The following is a 19,024-nucleotide window of genomic DNA, read 5'->3' as shown; positions in this document are numbered from 1 at the left end:
GAGACCTGCCACAGTAAATGTGATTGCAAATGCAAGTAGCAATACTTCTCTCGGATCTGGGCTTACGGCTCACAACCTTAAGCACAGCAAGATCTTTTTAGATTACAGTGTTACTGTCAAGGCACCCCCCCCCCTTGAACTTTGGTCAATGGAATGTCTAAATACTCCCCTTTCTTTTGAAGGTATTTGGAACATTTTTGCTTATGTTTATGATAATTCTAGATCATGCTTCAGCCTGCTACCAACTATTTGAAACAGGAGCTGCTTACTCACTGGCACAAGGATAAACCCACACAGAGCCACATGAGAAATCCCAGGGCCTGTCCACAATCAAGAAGGAGAGATTGAATAAAAAAGGGTGACAGTTTTCCTATACAAGATGACCGTTCATCAAGTGTCTTTACAAAAGCATGCTGATCATAGAATTGTAGGACTGGAAGGGACCTCAAGAGGTCATCTAGTCCAGTCCCCTGCACTCATGGCAGGACTAAGTATTATCTAGACCAGCAGTTCTCAAACTTTAGCAACCTGAGGACCCCCATTTTGAATTAAAATATTTCACAGACCCCCAAGTCCCCCGCTCAGCCCCCAGCCCTTCCCCCAAGGCCCCACCCTTGCCCCACCTCTTCCCACCCCCACTCCACCCCTGCCCTTCGTCTTCCTCACCTCTTTCCGTCCCCCCCACCCCACAGCATGCCCCATTCCCACTCCTCCCCCTCCCTCCCAGTGCCTCCTGCACACCAGGGAACAGCTGTTGCCCGGCATGCAGGAGGCGTTAGGTGGGAGGAGTTGATCAGCAGGGCCGGCAGCCCCGGACATGATTCTGCCCCCTCCCCTGAGCGTGCCCCATCCCCGCTCCTCCCCCCTCCATCCCTCTCAGCAGGAATTAACATATCCTGCGCTGGGACAACAGACCTCCAGGAAAATACCTTTGATCTCTTCCTGCAGACCCACCCAAGACCCTATGAGTATGGTTGGTGAGTCTGCCACTACCAAACCTCCTTCCCCTACCCCACACTTTCTGAGTACATGCCAGGCCAGTTATTCCTGGGCATCTACTTAGGAGAATTTAGATATGTCTTTGAAGTTAATAGTTGCCATTAAAGGCATAGAGAAAAGAATGGATACATAATCATATGCATGCTCTTTTAAGCTGGGTTCCACACAGGAACAGAATCAGGGCTGTCAGGATTCTGTGATTACAGCATCTATTAAATTAGATAAATTCTCAACCTCCTTATTAAATTAACTCAATATCAACTACAAATAGTGCTTCTAAGCACTATTGCAATCCAATAAATAAATAGTAATAATCTCAATATTATACTTTGAACTGTTGCTTCTTATCTTTCTTGTATTTTCCAAACATCATGTCACTGTCCTAAATTTTAAAATATTTACAAAGTTTGTTTTTTTAAAAAAGACCAAGAAAAAAATCCTTGAGCAGCAGTAACGTCAGCTCCAGTGATGAAAACCCTGCAATACTCACATTTCAAAGAATGTTAGAATGGTGGGGTGGGGAATCAGATTCCAGCTGTAATGTATCAGCCACATTTATTACAATCTTATCAAATGAGTGATATTTACCTTGCTTCCAGAAAACCCAACAAACTCCAGTAATCGTAAGATCCGTGTTGGAAACATGGACAATGTCTGTGGAAAGAAACATAAATAAGCTGAGCAGTAATTGGAATTGATATTCTCCTCTCTCTCAACCCCAGGGTGTCTGATATGACCTGTCCAAACCCCAAAGGCAATCAATAAAATCATTAAAAGCCTAATTAGCTCCCCCTAAGTCTTCTTGTGTAGATGTATATTTCTCTCAGCTATTTGTTGTATCTCATGTATCCTTAATGATTAAACAAAACGATATCAGCCTCAGGATCACAGTAAATATGTAAACTCCTGTTTCCTAGGTAAAACTAACAGCAACTCTGGATAACACTGGTTGCTGCATTTTGCAGCATTTTAATGATTATTTCGGTGGGAACTACAGAAATTAAAGGTTTGCCAGACCCATCAAGCAGGATACTCGCTATCTATGTGTTACATGGATCAGTTTTTGGAGTCCACTACACTGTTCCAAGAAACAGGTTCTTGTGTCAGAACAAACCAACCAACCACGAATCTGATCATGCAGACATTTACTGCTGGGCACAGTTCTTATTACTCTAAGTAATCTCATTGAACTCGGGGTTAGGCCACCTGTTTGTAAAACAGGGAAACGGATACTACTCCTATATTAAAGTATACAAAAGGAACACACGTGACACGGATTCACTTCTTGTTATGCAACTGCCTGTATGGTAAATACTAACTCCTACAACTAAACAATGACTTTGTTTACAGTAGCCTTTGAACCAAGTAGAGTGTAAATCAATGTTGCTTTTGCTGTTAACAATTGAAAAGCAAGTTTAAAATGGTCACTGCTAAAAAAAATAAACATTATCCCCTTTTAAAAAAAGAGAGAAGGAACTATGCTTCTGGGGAAAAAAGTGACAGAGAACATCTGAGATGTATTTATACAGTATATCAAATAAATTGGGGTCCCAGTATTATGACAGCCAGTAAGGCAGTATTAATAGCAATAACCACCATTTTAGTTTGCATTCTTTCTTCTTATTATTTTAATGGGAGTCACCTTTATGCATTATGGGAAGGAGAGACACTAAAAGAACACACTAAAGGGGATGCTGTGGAAATACTCAGCTATACTTTTTTAAAGAAGTATGAGAACAATTCATGCATAATCAGACTGCATCTGCTGTGACTCAATTTTTAACTGTTGACAGTCACAGTTTACGTAAGGTTTACATAAAGCTTCTCTGAGCACAGGGCGGAACACACGCAGAATCAAAATCAGACTTGCACAGAAAATATCTGGTAGTCCTGCTTCAGGCCAGTTTAGAAATCATCTTCTCATCCCAAAGCATCTTTACAGACACAGGGAGCAGTACAGCATTGCTGCTATTTATTCCTGTCCTTACCTTGTTCCTCCATTAAGTGCCACCTGGTCATGTTGCTGCAAATGATGTCCTGCCATCTAGCCAGTGGCCAGCCTCTAGGTCTGACTGACCTTGGCTGCTTCTGCATTATTTTCCTTGGCATCCTATCATCTGTTTGCCTCCTGCAGCGGTCCCCCACATTGTAATCTTTTAGATTACAGTCAATCCCCTTGATCTCAGATCCTTCTCACTTCATTTGTCTTAAAATCACTCCACTTTACACCTGCCACCTTTTGAAGAACTCTCTCTCTACTGTCTCCTTCCTTCTGATGTCTGTTACCCCAACCCACAAGTGTGGCACCAAATATTGTGGAATAACGTGCTATGAATTAACTGAATCTAGCAGAAAAATTCTGATTTCAACCCTGGGCAGACAGGACTCGCTTAGCCTCTTTAGGCAAGTCTGTCTAGGAGAAGGAACATTCTGATTTCAAATCTGAGCAGTGGATTAGGGTGAAAGTGCTGATGCTTCTTTCTACCATGCCAGCAGGCTATGGCATTCCCAGGAGCTGGATAGGGGGGATTGGCCTAACAAGCCATTACATCCAAATCTTACTCGTTACAGTTTAAAAATACCACCAGTAAAAGCATCCTCTCTTTCACAGCATACTGGTACTTTCACTTCTGATGTGGGATGAAACCAAGACGTAGAAAAGTGCACAAAAATAATTAAACACCTGCATACCAACCCCCCCTCACTGCCCACCCGCAAAAAAGTCAATTTAAAAACTTATGAACACTGAAAATTGTTCAGATTAGATTCTGGTTAGTTCTTATTTTAGTCAAACTGATTTGCCATCTCTGGCTGGGAGAAGTGGCAGTGATTGGGGATGGTACCTTTTGCCTGCAGGATTCCATATCAAAGGCAGTGTAGTTCAGTTCAATCACAGAGGGGTCTCAGACACATCTTCTTTAAGCTTTAGGTATTGTAAACATGCAGGGAGCTCTTAGGCTGAAGACTGAGCTGTGATCAGCTCTTTCCACAGTCGAACTACTGATCACAGCTCAGGTTACTGAAATGGCCCAAGATGCTACTTTGTCCTGACCACGGTGCTAACATAGGCCCAAATCCTACAATGAACGTTGGATGGGCAGACGCTTGCACTCATGCAGAGACTCCTTGAAGTCAGCAGAGCTCCATGCAAATGCAGAGGAGTGCTTGCACACAGTAAACTGTAGGATCGTGGCCATAGCAGTTCCTCTGTATTTCTCTTTTATGTGTAGAATGTTCACCCTTGATGTTTCTTAATCACGTTAATATCTGCAGATGCTGTAAACCAGCAGAGGGCCGGCCCAGCAAATACTTGCACATTTCTAACTTCAAACATTAAACACCTGCATTCTACTGAGTTTAAGTTAAGCATGTCTGTAAGTGTTTACAGGAGGGGGGCCTTAGTGAAGACTTCTTTTACATACCAGGTTGAAAGCTCCAACTCCAAGCTTTACACCACCTTCAAAATGGAGATAGTTCTTTCCTTTAACATAGTTTGGAGACTGTATAAGACTGTCCAATTCCCTAACAATACAGAAGATAACATTACAGAATACATGGATAACCGGGTAAGTATTTAGCCCAATTCAGTTAGAAAGGTGACCAGTCATTTTGAAATATAACAATTATAGTCATAACTCTGAAGTCTCATCTAATCTAGATAGATGAAAGTAGCCAGAAGCTATTGTTAACCATGGGATGGTGGTAAAAGGTCTCATTTCTCTTTCCTATTCATTAGTACAGTAGAGAACAGCTTCTTTCTACATGTGCAAAACTTTAACAAACCAGGAGTCTAAGAAAGCATGCCATGACTGAACATGTGAAGAGCAAATTCTTTATCATGCAAACATCAGGAAATATACCGGGATTTATGTGTACATGAACTAAGAACATCTCTTGTATTTGCAAAAATGAAGAGAGATGCCAGCTTGGTAGACTTACAGGTCATCTTTCAAATGATGGATCTATGAACTTGTACTCTACTGTCATGAGTGCTTTAAAAAGGAGAATTCCATATACCTTTAACATTTCTAGGGGAGCTGTCTGCAGTATTGTGTGGCAGGATGATGCAGCATGTTACAGAGGCAAAGAGTCCTGTGGCACCTTATAGACTAACAGACGTATTGGAGCGTGAGCTTTCGTGGGCGAATACCCACTTCGTTGGATGCATGCAGTATACGTCTGTTAGTCTATAACGTGCCACAGGACTCTTTGCCGCTTTTACAGATCCAGACTAACACGGCCACCCCTCTGATGCATGTTACAGAGGACACACTGAGCTCTGTGAGTGACTTTGCTTTTGTTCTTATTTGCCCGGCTGTTTTTTCCAATAATCTAAAAAAAGTTATTCAGGCGGAAAACATAAGGCAGCACATTCATATAACAGTACAGAGGAAACAAGCTGTCTGACAAGTTGAAAGCTACTCAAGATGTGTTTGATTGGTTTTAGGACTGAGGGAGGAGGTTGGACATAAACAGCATCTGCCTGTGGAGGTGGCTCACTTGCTAGCCACCAATCAGTATCAAATCCATGTTCTCTAGGAGTGAACTGAGGAGGACCACTTATCCCAATCTGCGTGGGTTGAAAATTACTCATGCTCCTAGATTTTGAAGATAGTTATAGCTTACACCATGTGCCTAAGTAAATAAATAACAACAATGCTAATTGTTTGAGACACCCCCTCCCACTAGAGTCTTTTTATTGCAGAAGTGCATCTGGTATGATAATACCACAATAATTCAGGCCTACTTACCTATATGTCTGATAGCTGTTCCTGACTTTGATGCCTCCTTTGATAAAGCTAACCATGTTCTCATCCTGGTGGAAGGGAAACACATTAGCACTGAGCAATTTAAACTGCATTTGCTTTCTGGAAATTAATATATGGGAGTAAAACAAATTAAGATGAATCAGACAGGATGAGTCTCTGTGGAGCAGTAAATGGCTAAGACTTAAGATTTCTTTTCTAATTTTTGTTGGATCATATCAAAGAAGTTCTGTATTAAAATCACAAATGAGTTTGATTCCCCATAGTTTAAATTCCAGGGTATTACTATTTAAGAGGTCTCTTGGTTTTTGGTCTCTCGTTTTTACTGTTTCTCTCCCTCTCTGTGTGAAACTTGCAAGCTGCTAATTGTGATAGTACATCCTAAGACAGAGAGAGACTCAAAGCGATACTTTGTAACAACAGAAACAGCACACAGAGACTCCCTGCCCTTTTGTTGTATTTATCTCGCTTTGTTAACAATTGTGATTAAAATAGAGATAGAGGATGTATGTGGATGGAGGCTTCATGTGGATAATAAATGAATGATCAGGGAGGTGCCAGCCTAAGAATCCAGTGTCGATCGGCCGAAGAAGGTGTCAAGTGGAAACAACCAGAGGACCCCTGGAGGGCAGACTGGAATCCACCCAACAGCCTCAAGGATGGGAGACCCAAAGAACGAGATAACATCTGGCAGCACGGAGCCATCAGGAATGTGCCATCTGCTGATTCATTCAGCAACAGCATGATGAAGCAATTCCCATAGACTGGCATAGGAAGAAATTCCTATAAAAGTGGACTCTAGAAACTGAGAACTTTGGGGTCTGATTCTGCAAACCAACTTCCAGGAGCATCAGATGAGCATCTGACAAGGCCCTGCTCCCTCCTCGTGTCAGGCCACCTGGCCAGTGGCTTAGCACAAGCAACTCTAAGGCTGGTAACTATGATAACAACCTTGCAGAGCCTGTGTTTGTGTGTGTGTGTATGAATGAATGTGTGAATAAATATGAAATCGAATGGAATGTTATCGCTATAACTAACTGCTTACTAAGATTCTTTCTGTATTCACAATAAATGTGGCATTTTGCCTTATCCCCTTTAATAAGATCCTGCTGGTTTTTATTTTATTGGTATAACAGTAAATGGTTAAGACTTAGGATTTCTTTTCTAATTTTTGTTGTTTTTACGGTGTTCTAAAATATCAGATTTTTATTTTTATTTTCATGCTTTCTGTGATTAGTTGCTTTAACTCTGAGCCATGGCTCTTTAGTCTACATTAATGGCTACAGGAATAGAGTCATATTGTCTCTTGTTGCTGTTAGCAAAAAGTGGCACCTACAGTACAGACAGCTGTGACTGTTTTAAACGAATGAAAAGAGCTTTGAACCATTTGTCCTTGAGCACGGTTAAGGTTCAGACATTCCCTGGCTCAGCACCAGCTACGAATAGCTGACTGCCTGCACCAGATCCTGCCGGATGCAATTTGGTTTAATGAAAAACATCAGGTATGTTGGATGTGCTCTCTTTTTGTTACTGGATTTTAACGTGTTAATGGTAAGTGTGTAGCACAGCCATAAAAAGCAATGTAACAAATGCTCAGATATTGTATAACAAAACATAAGAAACATGGAATCTGCAAGATAAAATATGTAGGGGCCTTTGAGTTAAGAATTATGACTTAACCTATGAGAAACCGCTTGATAATTTTCCATTCGTAGCTTCTTTCCTCATTTATCACTAATGGGTAATGCCCCCCACCTGTGGGATATGGAGGCAAGCTGCAGGCTCCAGGACTAAGCCCTGCCCTTCAACTCAGGCCAGCAAAAGAGTGTTTCAAAAAGCTGAAGAAACACTCCAGGAATCAAATATTAGCATCAAAGACAACAGCTTGATATAATATATGAATTAAATGTATGTTTAAATCTCCCTTTAGAGAAAAAAATCAATTTGTTACCAACTGTATTCTAGTCATTTACCAGATGACACGGGTGGTCTGAATGAGGGAAGAAGCTGCTAACAGGAAGAAAATTAGCAGGCAAGAAATTTTTCATTCTGCTGCACAGCTTCTCTCCACATTCATCATTAATAGAAAGTAAGGAGCAGTGAATCAAAGAAGTGGTGGTGGGGGAGGATAAGCAGAGTTGTAATTATTATTGTAGAATTCTATTCTGGAATGGAAATTATCTCCCTTGCGCCACATTTTAAAGCAAGAATTTTGTAATTTAAGGAGCCAATCCAGTAGGGAACCTTCCTACCAAAGGAGGTCTCTGCAGAGGAATGGAAACTTATTTTGCAAAACTTCCTCAGATGAAGCTCATGCACTTTGGGGGATTCCTACTCCGTAAATAGTCCTCCAGATGCCTAGCATGTCAGTTGCTGCAGGATTTTAATATCTTGTCTGCCGCAATTTTGAGGTCTGAAGGCTGTGAATTTTGGAGGGAATGAGATGAACCATGTGTGTGTCCTCAATATACTTGAGATATATCTTTAGAATGCTGAGAATGCCCATTTATGTCACTACCTTCCAAAGGATTGGAATAAAAAGGTGGGAGAGCTATTTCCCAGGAACCGTGGAAAGAAGAACTTACATTGAACTGAAAAGTTTCTGGAGGTTTAGCATTTTTTTCATGACAATAGCAGTGTGGTTCTTGTATAGATAGAGGCACTAATTCCAAAACCTGTCTTTCAGAGGCAAAGGTGATTGGAAAAGCCAGACACAGGCTTGTCTAATCTGTCGTCCTGATTAATCTTGACATCTGATGCTCAGGTGGGGAGTCCGATGTACCTTTCTAAAGAATGTTGCTAGGGCTGGTTCCCACTTTTATGCAGTGCTTGGTTGTGTAGGACTCCAGTCAATCATTCTGGAGAAACTCTAGTGTAGCCAATATCAACAGAATTTTACAGTTGTCTTGCTCGGTTCATCACCGGTGAGACCTCAGCTGGAGTACCGTATCTAATTCTGGGTGCCACACTTTAGAAAAGATGTGGACAAAATTGAGAGAGTCCAGAGGAGAGCAACAACGATACAAGGTTTAAAAAACCTGACCAATGAGGAAAGGTTAATAAACTAGACATGTTTAGTCTTGAGAAAAGACGAGTGAGCGGGGACCTGGTAATAGCCTTCAAATACGTTAAGGGCTGTTACAAAGAGAACAGCAAACAATTATTCTCCATGTCCAGTGAAAATAGGACTGTAGGGGAAGTTAAGCTCTGGAATATTCTTCCAAGGGAGACTGTAGAATCCCCATCATCAGAGGTTTTAAAGTACAGATTGGACAAACACCTGTCAGGGATGGTCTAGTTTTAATTGGTCCTGCCTCAGCACAGGGGGCTCAACTTAATGACCTTTTGAGGTCCCTTCCATCCCTACAGTTCTATGATTATTATTTGTATTATGGCAACATCTAGGCCTTGGTCCCATTGCGCTGGGTACTGTACAAAAGACAGTGTTTCCCAAAGAGCTTTCTGTTTCCCCTCACACCAGAAATGTAATGTGACCAGATCAATGAGTGAAATTTCCTGATTGAGTTCTCTTTGGATATCAAAATTTCTCAATGAGGCTAATGGAAAATCCTTGCTGAATTACACTTTCTCTTCCAATGTCCAGGTTGTAACTGTAGGTGGTCCAGGTCTGGATGAAGGAGCCCCTGCTTACAGAGGCATGGTGTTTTCTGCAGGTGCAATGGAGGTTCCTGGGCTATCAAGTACAGAGTGTCTTTTGGGCGGTTAGAGGACTATGGGGAGACCTTTTCCCTCTTTTCTGTATCCTTTATGCGACCTGTCTTGAAAGGTAGCAGATTCTTCTCTGTCCAGGATATTATTTCCATTGTCACAGAGAAGCTTTGACAGCTGGCTACTCCTTATTTTTGAAAAGGATATAAACACTGATGCTTCAATCATAAATAAACATTTACATGGGAGATAGCAGGAAACGTCCCCTATGAGCACCATAACTATCCACAATGTGGTTTCTTGCACCTTCTTTTGAAGCAGCTGGTTCTGGCCACAATTATAAATGAGATATTGGACTAAATGGACCACTGCTCTGAACTATGCAGTCATGTGTGTATGTTTTCATTCTGACAACTTTGTCAGTGTTGTATCTAAGCAAATTAAATGAATGTGGATTCTAAATTTTTGACAATTTGTCATCTATGTATGCAGTCCACCTTGTGAGACTTGCTTGAGTATGTTGGTTGTACTTACCTGCCCACAAATGGACTTTTGAAGGTGATCTGAGAAGGACATCTAATTTTGCATTGTACCCGGTAAATGGTTCTATGTCCTTAAAGGAATATCTGGAGGGTGCATTTTGAAAAATCTCATTCAGAGATGAAGCCAGTACTTGTGTCATAAATATAAAGGGAAGGGTAACCACCTTTCTGTACACAGTGCTATACAATCCCTCCAGGCCAGAGGCAAAACCCTTTCACCTATAAATGGTAAAGAAGCTAAGGTAACTTCGCTGGCACCTGACCCAAAATGACCAATGAGGGGACAAGATACTTTCAAATCTGGAGGTGGGGGGGAGGGTAACAAAGGGTTCTGTCTGCCTGTGTGATGCTTTTGCTGGGAACAGATCAGAAATGCAAGCCTTCCAACTCCTGTTAAGTTAGTAAGTAAACTAGCTAGAAAATGCATTAGATTTTCTTTTGTTTAATGGCTGGTAAAATAAGCTGTGCTGGAGGGAATGTATATTCCTGTTTTTGTATCTTTTTGTAACTTAAGGTTTTGCCTAGAGGGATTCTCTATGTTTTGAATCTGATTACCCTGTAAGGTATTTACATCCTGATTTTACAGAGGTGATTCTTTTACCTTTTCTTTAAATTAAAATTCTTCTTTTAAGAACCTGATTGATTTTTCATTGTTCTTAAGATCCAATGGTTTGGGTCTGTGTTCACCTGTACCAATTGGCGAGGATTATCATCAAGCCTTCCCCAGGAAAGGGGGTGTAGGGCTTGGGGGGATATTTTGGGGGAAGACATCTCCAAGTGGGCTCTTTTCCTGTTCTTTGTTTAAAACGCTTGGTGGTGGCAGCATACTGTTCAAGGACAAGGCAAAGTTTGTACCTTGGGGAAGTTTTTAACCTAAGCTGGTAAGAATAAGTTTAGGGGTCCCCACATCTGTACCCTAGAGTTCAGAGTGGGGAAGGAACCTTGACAACTTGGCACCAGCAATCCTACCTGTAGGAGATAATTGGCTAGAGATGACCACTGCCAGGAAATGAATGATACAATGATGTTTTGGATCTTTGCAAATCTTTACCATGGTAGGAAAATTATGGCCAGAGCCAAGTAGTTTTGACCCATGGGTGAGCAATTTTCTGCATTGGGTTCAAAAAGTTCTTCTCGATTTTTTGAACCACCAGTGGGTATCTATCCTTTCCAGCAGCTGGCATATTATGAATTGGTCTATTTCTCTCAACAGGGTACCAATTGGCATGCTGTCCATGAATGGGTATGGAGCCTTCCACAGGGGATCAGAGATTTCAGGAGGCGGTCAAGGCCCTACAGGTCTCTCCAACTCAAAGCTCATATTCTGGCAGCACAAGGGTCAGTGGGGTATACCAGGCCCACTGAGGCGCCTAAGAAGCTGCCCAGAACAACTCACACACTTGGCTCTGTGTTTGCTGCTGCAGTGAAGGGCAGAGGGAGCTCACTTCAGAGGTGCTGTACCAGAGAAACCAGAGGGTGAGAGCGTCTATACTCCAGAGATTCTTCACCTCATGAGAGGGAAAGAGGAGCTAGATGCTGAAATGAAGTCACTACTGCACAAAAATAAACAGAAATTAAAAGTTAGAAAACAAAATTGCTAGAAGAAACTGAACTGCCAACTTGGTGTGCTGGCTGGGGGCAGAAAATCTGGTAGCTTGATCTGAAGGGCAGGACTTAGTCCCAGAGTTTCCATCAACAATACTGAACCACCTGCAAATTCCACACTGAGGGGCATTATACATTAGCGATAGATGAGAGAGAAGCTGTGCAGTATAAATGAGTGTGTCATTCCTGGTATGATAATATGTCCCCAGAGAGTTTAATCCAAATCATGGTGCAGCAAATGCTCACAGAACAATGTGCCCCTGTTTACTTTTGTTCCATAGAGCAAATGTTTATTTCCATCATTCAGCTGGAGGGTTCCACAGGGCGTCATACATACTAGTTTAAAGGCTGTTTTCTGTTTAGCAGTTGGGGGAAGGTTTCAGAAACAGGACATTTACTTCAGTTTCAGCCCAGAAATTCAGAAAAGTCACATTTGCTAAGAATGAAAAGAACCAATGCTACAAGAGATGCCTGAATATCAACCTCCCTAGGGAAACCCTGAGGCTGATTTGAGAAAGCAGTTGCTGACTGGCACCCATGTGCTATGCATTTTATCCGAATTCAGTTCTAATCATAGAAAGGAACAAATGCTATGAATCAAAAGCCTTTGAACTGTCAGCACAGTAAAAGCTGTGTTAGCTGGCACTTTACCAACTGGAAAGCTCTAGAAGCTGGCATTTCTGATATCTCCCAATACAAATCTTCACAGGGATGCCAGGTGTCCGGTTTTCGACCAAAACACCCAGTCAAAAAGTGACCCTAGCGGCTCCGGTCAGCACTGCACACCGGGCCATTAAAAGTCCAGTTGTTGCGGGGCCGGCAGGCTCTATCTGGCTCCTCATGGCTCCCCAGAAGCGACAACATGTCCCTGCTGCTCCTAGACGGTGGAACGGCCACGGGGCTCCATATGCTGCCCCCACCCAGAGTGCTGGCTCTGCAGCTCCTATTGGCCGGTAGCTGTGGGGGCAGTGCCTGTGGGCGGAGGCAGTGTGCAGAGTTGCCTGGCTGTGCCTCCACCTAGGAGCAGCAGAGACATGTTGCCACTTGCAGGGAGTTACCCGAGTTGAGCGCCGCCAGAATCCGGTACCCCGAAGCCCCTCCCACACCCAACTCCCTGCCCCAAGCCCCCTCCCACACCCAAACTCTCTCCCTGAGCCGCACCCCGCACTTCCTCTCCCGCCCCAAACCCCAGCCTTGAGCCCCCTCCCACACTCAAACTCCCTCCCTCCATTGGCAAGTATAACTCTTACTTAACCAGAATTTTTGACTAACTGGAACCCCCCATACCCTCAACATGCTGGATAACAAAGCTTTTACTGTAGTTTGTACTTCCTGGGAAAAGGGCAAAGTGGCTTTTTACAGTGTTTTGGTAATCTTCATTAAGCATCTGAAGTAACCACTTTAAAAACTCTTAGTAAGTATAAGAGATAAAGCACCTTCATTTAATTTTTAAAACTAGCTCTTGCTTCCATGAAAAATTAAAAGGCTAGAACAGAAAATGAATGATGTCTTGCGCATCCCACCCTAAGCAACGCTGCACAGACATGTTGTGAGAAGAGGGAGCACATGAACAGGGCCTTCTTTATGCGTAGGAGACAGAAGAAGTTATGCCCTTTCTCTTAAGTTTCTTATGGATGCATGAACGGTTTTAAAAAGAAACGTACCATTTAAGGCCAAAAGAGCTGCCATAAATGTCCCTTTCCTAAGATACTAAGAACACTACCAGCACTATGTAGTGCCTTTCAGCCACAGATATCAAATCAGTTTACAAAGCCGGTAAATTTGATTATCTCCTCTTCACAGATGGGGAGGCACAGAGAATAAGTGACTTGTCCACCGCACTATGGGAAGCAAGTGAGTCAGGAATAGAAATTAAGAACTGCAACTCTCATTCACCTGCTTTAACCACAGATTGAAGTTCAGCTGAAAGCTGCTGATGTTATCTCATGGGGCAAGCCAAACTTTTATACTCAAAGCAAAAGATACACGGAGAAAGAGAGAGGGAATGCTTTTTCTCCCAGAACACAAATCCGCACTGTCTAGTAACAACAGTGGAACATCCAGAGGAGATAGCCCTTCAAGAACAACCTTGTTAAAGTAGATTCATTACTTTGATTACTCACTGGATTTTGGGAGAAGCAGAGGAACAAGCTCCCCTGCATCCTACAGCTCCAATGACCTTTGTTCCTCTTCCATGCTATCCCATCTCCATTCATACACTTACCACACTTACTGAAGTGACCTTCCACCCAGCCAAAGAACGTGAGGACAACTGCTTTCCAAGTACCTCAGCATCACTCCTAAGTCATGCAGAGGGGGTGCTGGAGAGAGCTGCAAGGTGTTCCCTCCACACAGACTGCAGCTGCCTCCACGACACTCTGAGACCAAGAAGTAAGGCCCACATCTTAGGCACCTAATTCCTATTGATTTCAAAGGAAGTTAGGTGCCTAAATACTCTGGAGGATGTGGGCCCAGAGACTTGGTCCAGTAAACTGGACCTGGGTCACTTGCACGGGTGTATGAAAATGTGCACTTTAATGTCCCACATAAAGATTTCCATCTGTATGCAACTGATTTTCAAAACCTCTGTTCCCCTCCTGCTTTCATGAAACAGCCATAACAGCTGGTACTGTACCTGCAGGAATGTGAGAGCTGCTCTCTGAAGCAAGCATTCAGCATAGCAAACTTCGGCATGAATTTCCTCTAGTGTGAAAGGGAGGAGAGGGAAAAGACACAATCAGACAACAGATTAATTAAAGAAGTAGTATTATACCCCCAAATAGGAAAACAGAATACAATAAATGCAAAGGGTGAGAAAACCTCAAAAAGAAAATCTGATCACAGAGTTTGTTTCTTCCAGGTTGTTGAACTAACCCCAAGTGATAGTAACACAAAATTGTTACCAAGTGGCTGCTCGGTGGCTATATGAAACGATCAGCCCAGATCTTGGCAGAGAGGGGTCTAGAATACAGTGGTTATCACCAGAAATTGTAGCAGTCTCAGCAGAGAAATAAGGATGAAGGCTCTATTCAACAAACCAAGTACTTAATTTTAAGCATATAAATCATCCCATCCCTATCCACCGAGGCATTTAAACGAAGGTGCTATACTGCATAGAGATGGGATAAGTCACATACTGAAGGTCAAGCACGTATTTAAGTGCTTTGCTGAACGAGGACCCACATGGGCATGGAGATCAATCTGTTGTCACCCTAGAAGAGTTACCTCCAAGCCAAGGAGAGGCACTTTGGCAAGATGGCATAAGCAAGCTTGCTTTGCCCCACTTGAATTCTAATCCTGGTTCTGACACTCCTGTACTGAGCAGGGAATATGTTTGTATGATTTATTAATTCTGTATGAGATTATGAACCCTGTGTGTCTGTGTCAGGCTGCACACTCCATTCTGAATATGCAGCCTTTTGCCTTCTCTCTGCTGTTTGCCTCCATGTTGGGTTGAACATTCCAAAGGCTGGTAGCAAAAGAACAATAGAGGGTACCCAATCATTGGAAATCTATTCACATTAGACAAAAGAATGATCCTTGCCCAGAAAAACTAGTTGAGCAGGGGGCAAGTCACTTTGGCATCAAAGTCACCAGACAGGAGTTTGTGCTCATGTGGGGAACTGGCAAAGGTGTCACCTGACACAGGGCACTGAAGGTTTTTAAAAGGGTAGAGGCTAGTCTGCTTAGTGGCCAGCCATGTTCTCCAGTTCATGAGGGAGCAACCACTCACCATGTAACAGCCTGCATGAGTCAGGGGACACCATCCCTGCCTAGATCCACAGCTCCCAAGGGAAGGGTAAAATAGAAAGTGAAGGATATTGCCGCTTCAGAAGTTTATTATTTTGTATGATCGGTACTTGTCCGTGCTTTACATGATTAAGGATAAAAGAGCATAAAGGTGTTAGACTTGGCAGAGTGCGGGTGTTGACTGCTTCACAACTACTGTGTGCCCCTAAGAGAATTAAACTATAAATGAGAAGTTTCTCAACTCTGGGGAGTAGTTCTGTGGGAGGGATGTGTTTAAGTCTTGGGGAGTGTGACGGGTCAGCACTGAACTTAGAGGGGCTAAGCAGCTGGACAGTAGGTTCTGACACTCGGAGGTGGTGCCAGATAGAAGATCAGCATCCTGAGAGTGTGCCTAGGGACCCTGAGAGTGGGGAGTGGCTAGACTCCATTCAGGCTCCAGGAGCTCGAAATACCCAGCAATCCAGCACCGCAGAGGCTTGGATTCCCCTCCCAGCCCTCCTAGTGAGTGGCCAGGAAGGGGCACTCACTGGAATCTGTGACAACCAGTCTTCGATTGAGCATTTCGTTTCTGTGCCTCCACTTCCCGCTCTGTATAACGAGGATCTCACCACCAACTTGCCTCACCCGGGGGGCGGGGGGTTGTGAGAATTAGTTAATGTTAATACAGTGCTTTGAAAACAAAGTGCTATCACTGCTAAACACCTATTGCTGTGAGGTTGTAGCAGCATCAAACACAGGCCAGCAAGACAGCAGCACAAAGACAGAGGCTGCAGACATATCATCTCTTCTCCCTTTTCTCCTGGGGCCACACGAGGCAAGACCTTTCATTTAGCGGTGGGGGTGTGAAAGGGCAAAGAAAAAGGAGCTAGGGAAGAGGTGTGTGAACCACTCCTGAGCACTCCCCCTCTATTCAGGGCAGTCGTCCTGAGCACCAACTTCCAGGGGCACCAGATCAACAGATGGAGGGGGCGGGAGGGTGCCACATCACTCAGCAATTTTGTTTTGTTCTGTTTGTTTTGGGGGGGGGTGTCTTTTTTTCCTCCTTACCCCCCCCCCAGCTGCTTGTGGGGCATCCAAAAACATTTTCCATCCTGGGTTGCAAAGCACATAGGTCAGCCCTGCATCAATCAACAGATTCGTAGGGTGCATTAACGGAGGTCTTGAGGGAAGAGCTTTATTTTGTGCCCCTCCCACCCCAGGCTGAAGGCTATAATGATGCACAACAACAACTGGACAGAGGATGGTCACACACTATAAAAACGGCAGTGGCTCCAGAGTGAACATGTGGGCTATGCCCACTTTAAGCTCTTGAGCCAACCACCTCACAAATACAGAATTAATACAAAGAAAGAAAGAAAATACCACATCTGAATGCTGGGGAACTGGATCTTATACAAGAAGAGCCCAAAGAGCTGAAATGCTGGTTTCGTTTTTGGAAATGGATCGTTGAATACTACAATCTTACTTTAATTGCCTGCACGGTCCAACAGACGTAGCTCTATGGAACACAAGCTCACATATTAAATGTAATCCAATCCAAGGCTGAGTCGCCTTAATGTACTTCCTTCAGAGATCACGTTCAGCTTGTTTTGCGCAGTATTATGGTGTTGCCAACTCTCTAGATTTATTCATGAGTCTTGTGATATTTGGTGCAGGGATTTTAAGCTCAGGCTCCTGGAGTCATGCGGGAATCTCAGGGTTTTTTTTGTTTTTGTTTTTTTTTTCATTATTAAGTTTCTAGCTCTTGTGATTATGGAGAAAAGTCTGAAAATTTGATCTGAGTGCACTCTAAAGGCTCAGAAACCAGAAGACAAATAAGAATCCCAATATTAGTATTCTTTAGTAAATTTCATTATTTTTATGCCCATCTCATGATTTTTTGATACTTAACTCATGCTTTTTACACATGTAGGGGTGGCAACCCTGTAATTACTTTCCACCTCCCACCCTTACGAGTTGATTCCTCTGATAGTCATGAGATCCTGTTCAGCAAATTACTAGCAGGTTAAACTATTTTGCGAGTGCCTGTCTACACTGACTGAAATACACACACACTCTTGCTTCTGTGACCAAATATAATCCAAGTGACGGACAAGATCATGAAACAAAAATAATTTAGTACTATTTCCCTCCTAGATCTTGGGTAACAGTGCTAAGCTGTTTTAATCGCATGACCCTATCTCATTTAGTCCAACTGTGCGTCATGCCCTTGATTAGTTGTTATAGTGTACTGTGTTTGCATACATTCACGTTTTTATTACCAAGGAAATGACCGTTTTTTAATAAAGAAAGAGATCTAATAGAGCATGACGTAACCATTTAAATTCAATTACTCAGCTACATGGACTGTGTTGCCCAGATGCAAACAAACTAGAACTTGTACATTGCTACGTGGAATTGGAATTACACTGGGTAATGAAACTGATGTCAGAGAACCAGCGCCTAGCGGGATTAGCAAATTTCAGATTTTATACATTTTCAATAAATACATTCACAGGAGCAAATGGCCACTCCTGGTCCCAAAAGAGCAGAAAACCCTGGCCATCGCTAAACCTCTCCAAGACTCATCCTGCCCTGTGCACAAGTGCATATAAGAAAATATTGGCTTTGCAGCACGTCTGGAGGTTAACAGGCCCAGGCAGACTAAGATTTGAGGGATCCTCATGGAGAGTGCCCTGCTAGCAGGTCCCTCTCAGTTAAAACAAGGCTGTTTCAGTTCGAGAGTCTCCACTGATTCCCACTTTGGCGATATCACACAGAGAGAGAGGCAATTGCTCCCAGAGGTGACACCCAACATCCTGAATTCCACCCAAAAGCCTACAGGCATCCAGTAGTAAGTGTCTGAAAAGATCCCAAACACCACCCACCAACGAATCTGTAAAGTTAGCCCTGCAAATTCCCATCAGTGAAAGGCGCAGGGGAAAAAAAACCCCAAACATTACATGAGCCAGATGGAACCTTACCTTCAGTAAAGTGTTCGAGGTTTTGTCTATGCACAAGGTTATTAAAAGAATCAGCTACAGTCGATTTCTTCCTAAACCTAATGGGAAAGCAAAACAAGTCTGGTCATTCTTAACAAGAAGGGGAATCACTGAAAAACTTATACCATTTACCTGGCTTTCCATACTGCCACAAACACACCTCCACTCCAGCTTGCACCCACCCACTGTTATCTCACTTCTTATGTTGTAAATTGCACCAGAAATCTGCTAGTCTTATTATGTGTATCAAGCCATTATTTTCATACAGATGTAACACCTCAAAGCAAAATTGGATGACAATGAAAACTTCAGCACTAAACATCTGCTAAAATAGGACAGATTCTGACTTGCATTGAAGATCTCCTTATTCTGTGACTAGTCCTATTGACTTCAATGGGACTACACAGGGAGTAGATACATCTGCTTTGGAGTACTGTATTGCTGCCCATCACTGTGGTGTCTGAAAGCCTTCTGTGCAAAATGGATTAGGTACTTTTCTATTGCCACAGGACTTCACAGGGTCCATTTCTTAAGCCTGGAAAGCTGTCCTTGGGATAGGGGCTTTTTGCCTGGTTGTTTGTGTGTAGCGAAAGGAGAGCTGTGTGTTGTTCTGATTATGCTGGAACTACCTTCAAACAGGAAGGTTTTTCTAAAAGCAATCAGACTCTAGATTCATCTACTCTTCAAATGCATTTTGCAGCTTGAGCCTGTC

General features: G+C 43.0%; 1 protein-coding gene across 3 annotated transcripts in view; it reads right to left on the bottom strand.

The window, feature by feature from the left end:
* TTC39A (tetratricopeptide repeat domain 39A) overlaps positions 1 to 19,024 on the bottom strand; it is a 76,605-nt gene that overhangs the window by 22,050 nt on the left and 35,531 nt on the right. For all 3 annotated transcript variants that reach the window (XM_037905958.2, XM_043521409.1, XM_043521408.1), the window contains exons 4-8: positions 18,295 to 18,371; positions 14,217 to 14,284; positions 5,751 to 5,815; positions 4,422 to 4,521; positions 1,588 to 1,653 (exon numbers count right to left, since the gene is read on the bottom strand). In XM_037905958.2, coding sequence (XP_037761886.1) covers positions 1,588 to 1,653; positions 4,422 to 4,521; positions 5,751 to 5,815; positions 14,217 to 14,284; positions 18,295 to 18,371 — 376 coding nt within the window. The remainder of the gene's footprint in view (positions 1 to 1,587; positions 1,654 to 4,421; positions 4,522 to 5,750; positions 5,816 to 14,216; positions 14,285 to 18,294; positions 18,372 to 19,024) is intronic.

Source organism: Chelonia mydas, chromosome 8, assembly GCF_015237465.2.
Source record: "Chelonia mydas isolate rCheMyd1 chromosome 8, rCheMyd1.pri.v2, whole genome shotgun sequence".
Lineage (NCBI taxonomy): Eukaryota > Metazoa > Chordata > Testudines > Cheloniidae > Chelonia > Chelonia mydas.
The sequence above is the reverse complement of the archived record's forward strand: the minus strand, read 5'-3'. Positions and strand labels throughout refer to the sequence as shown.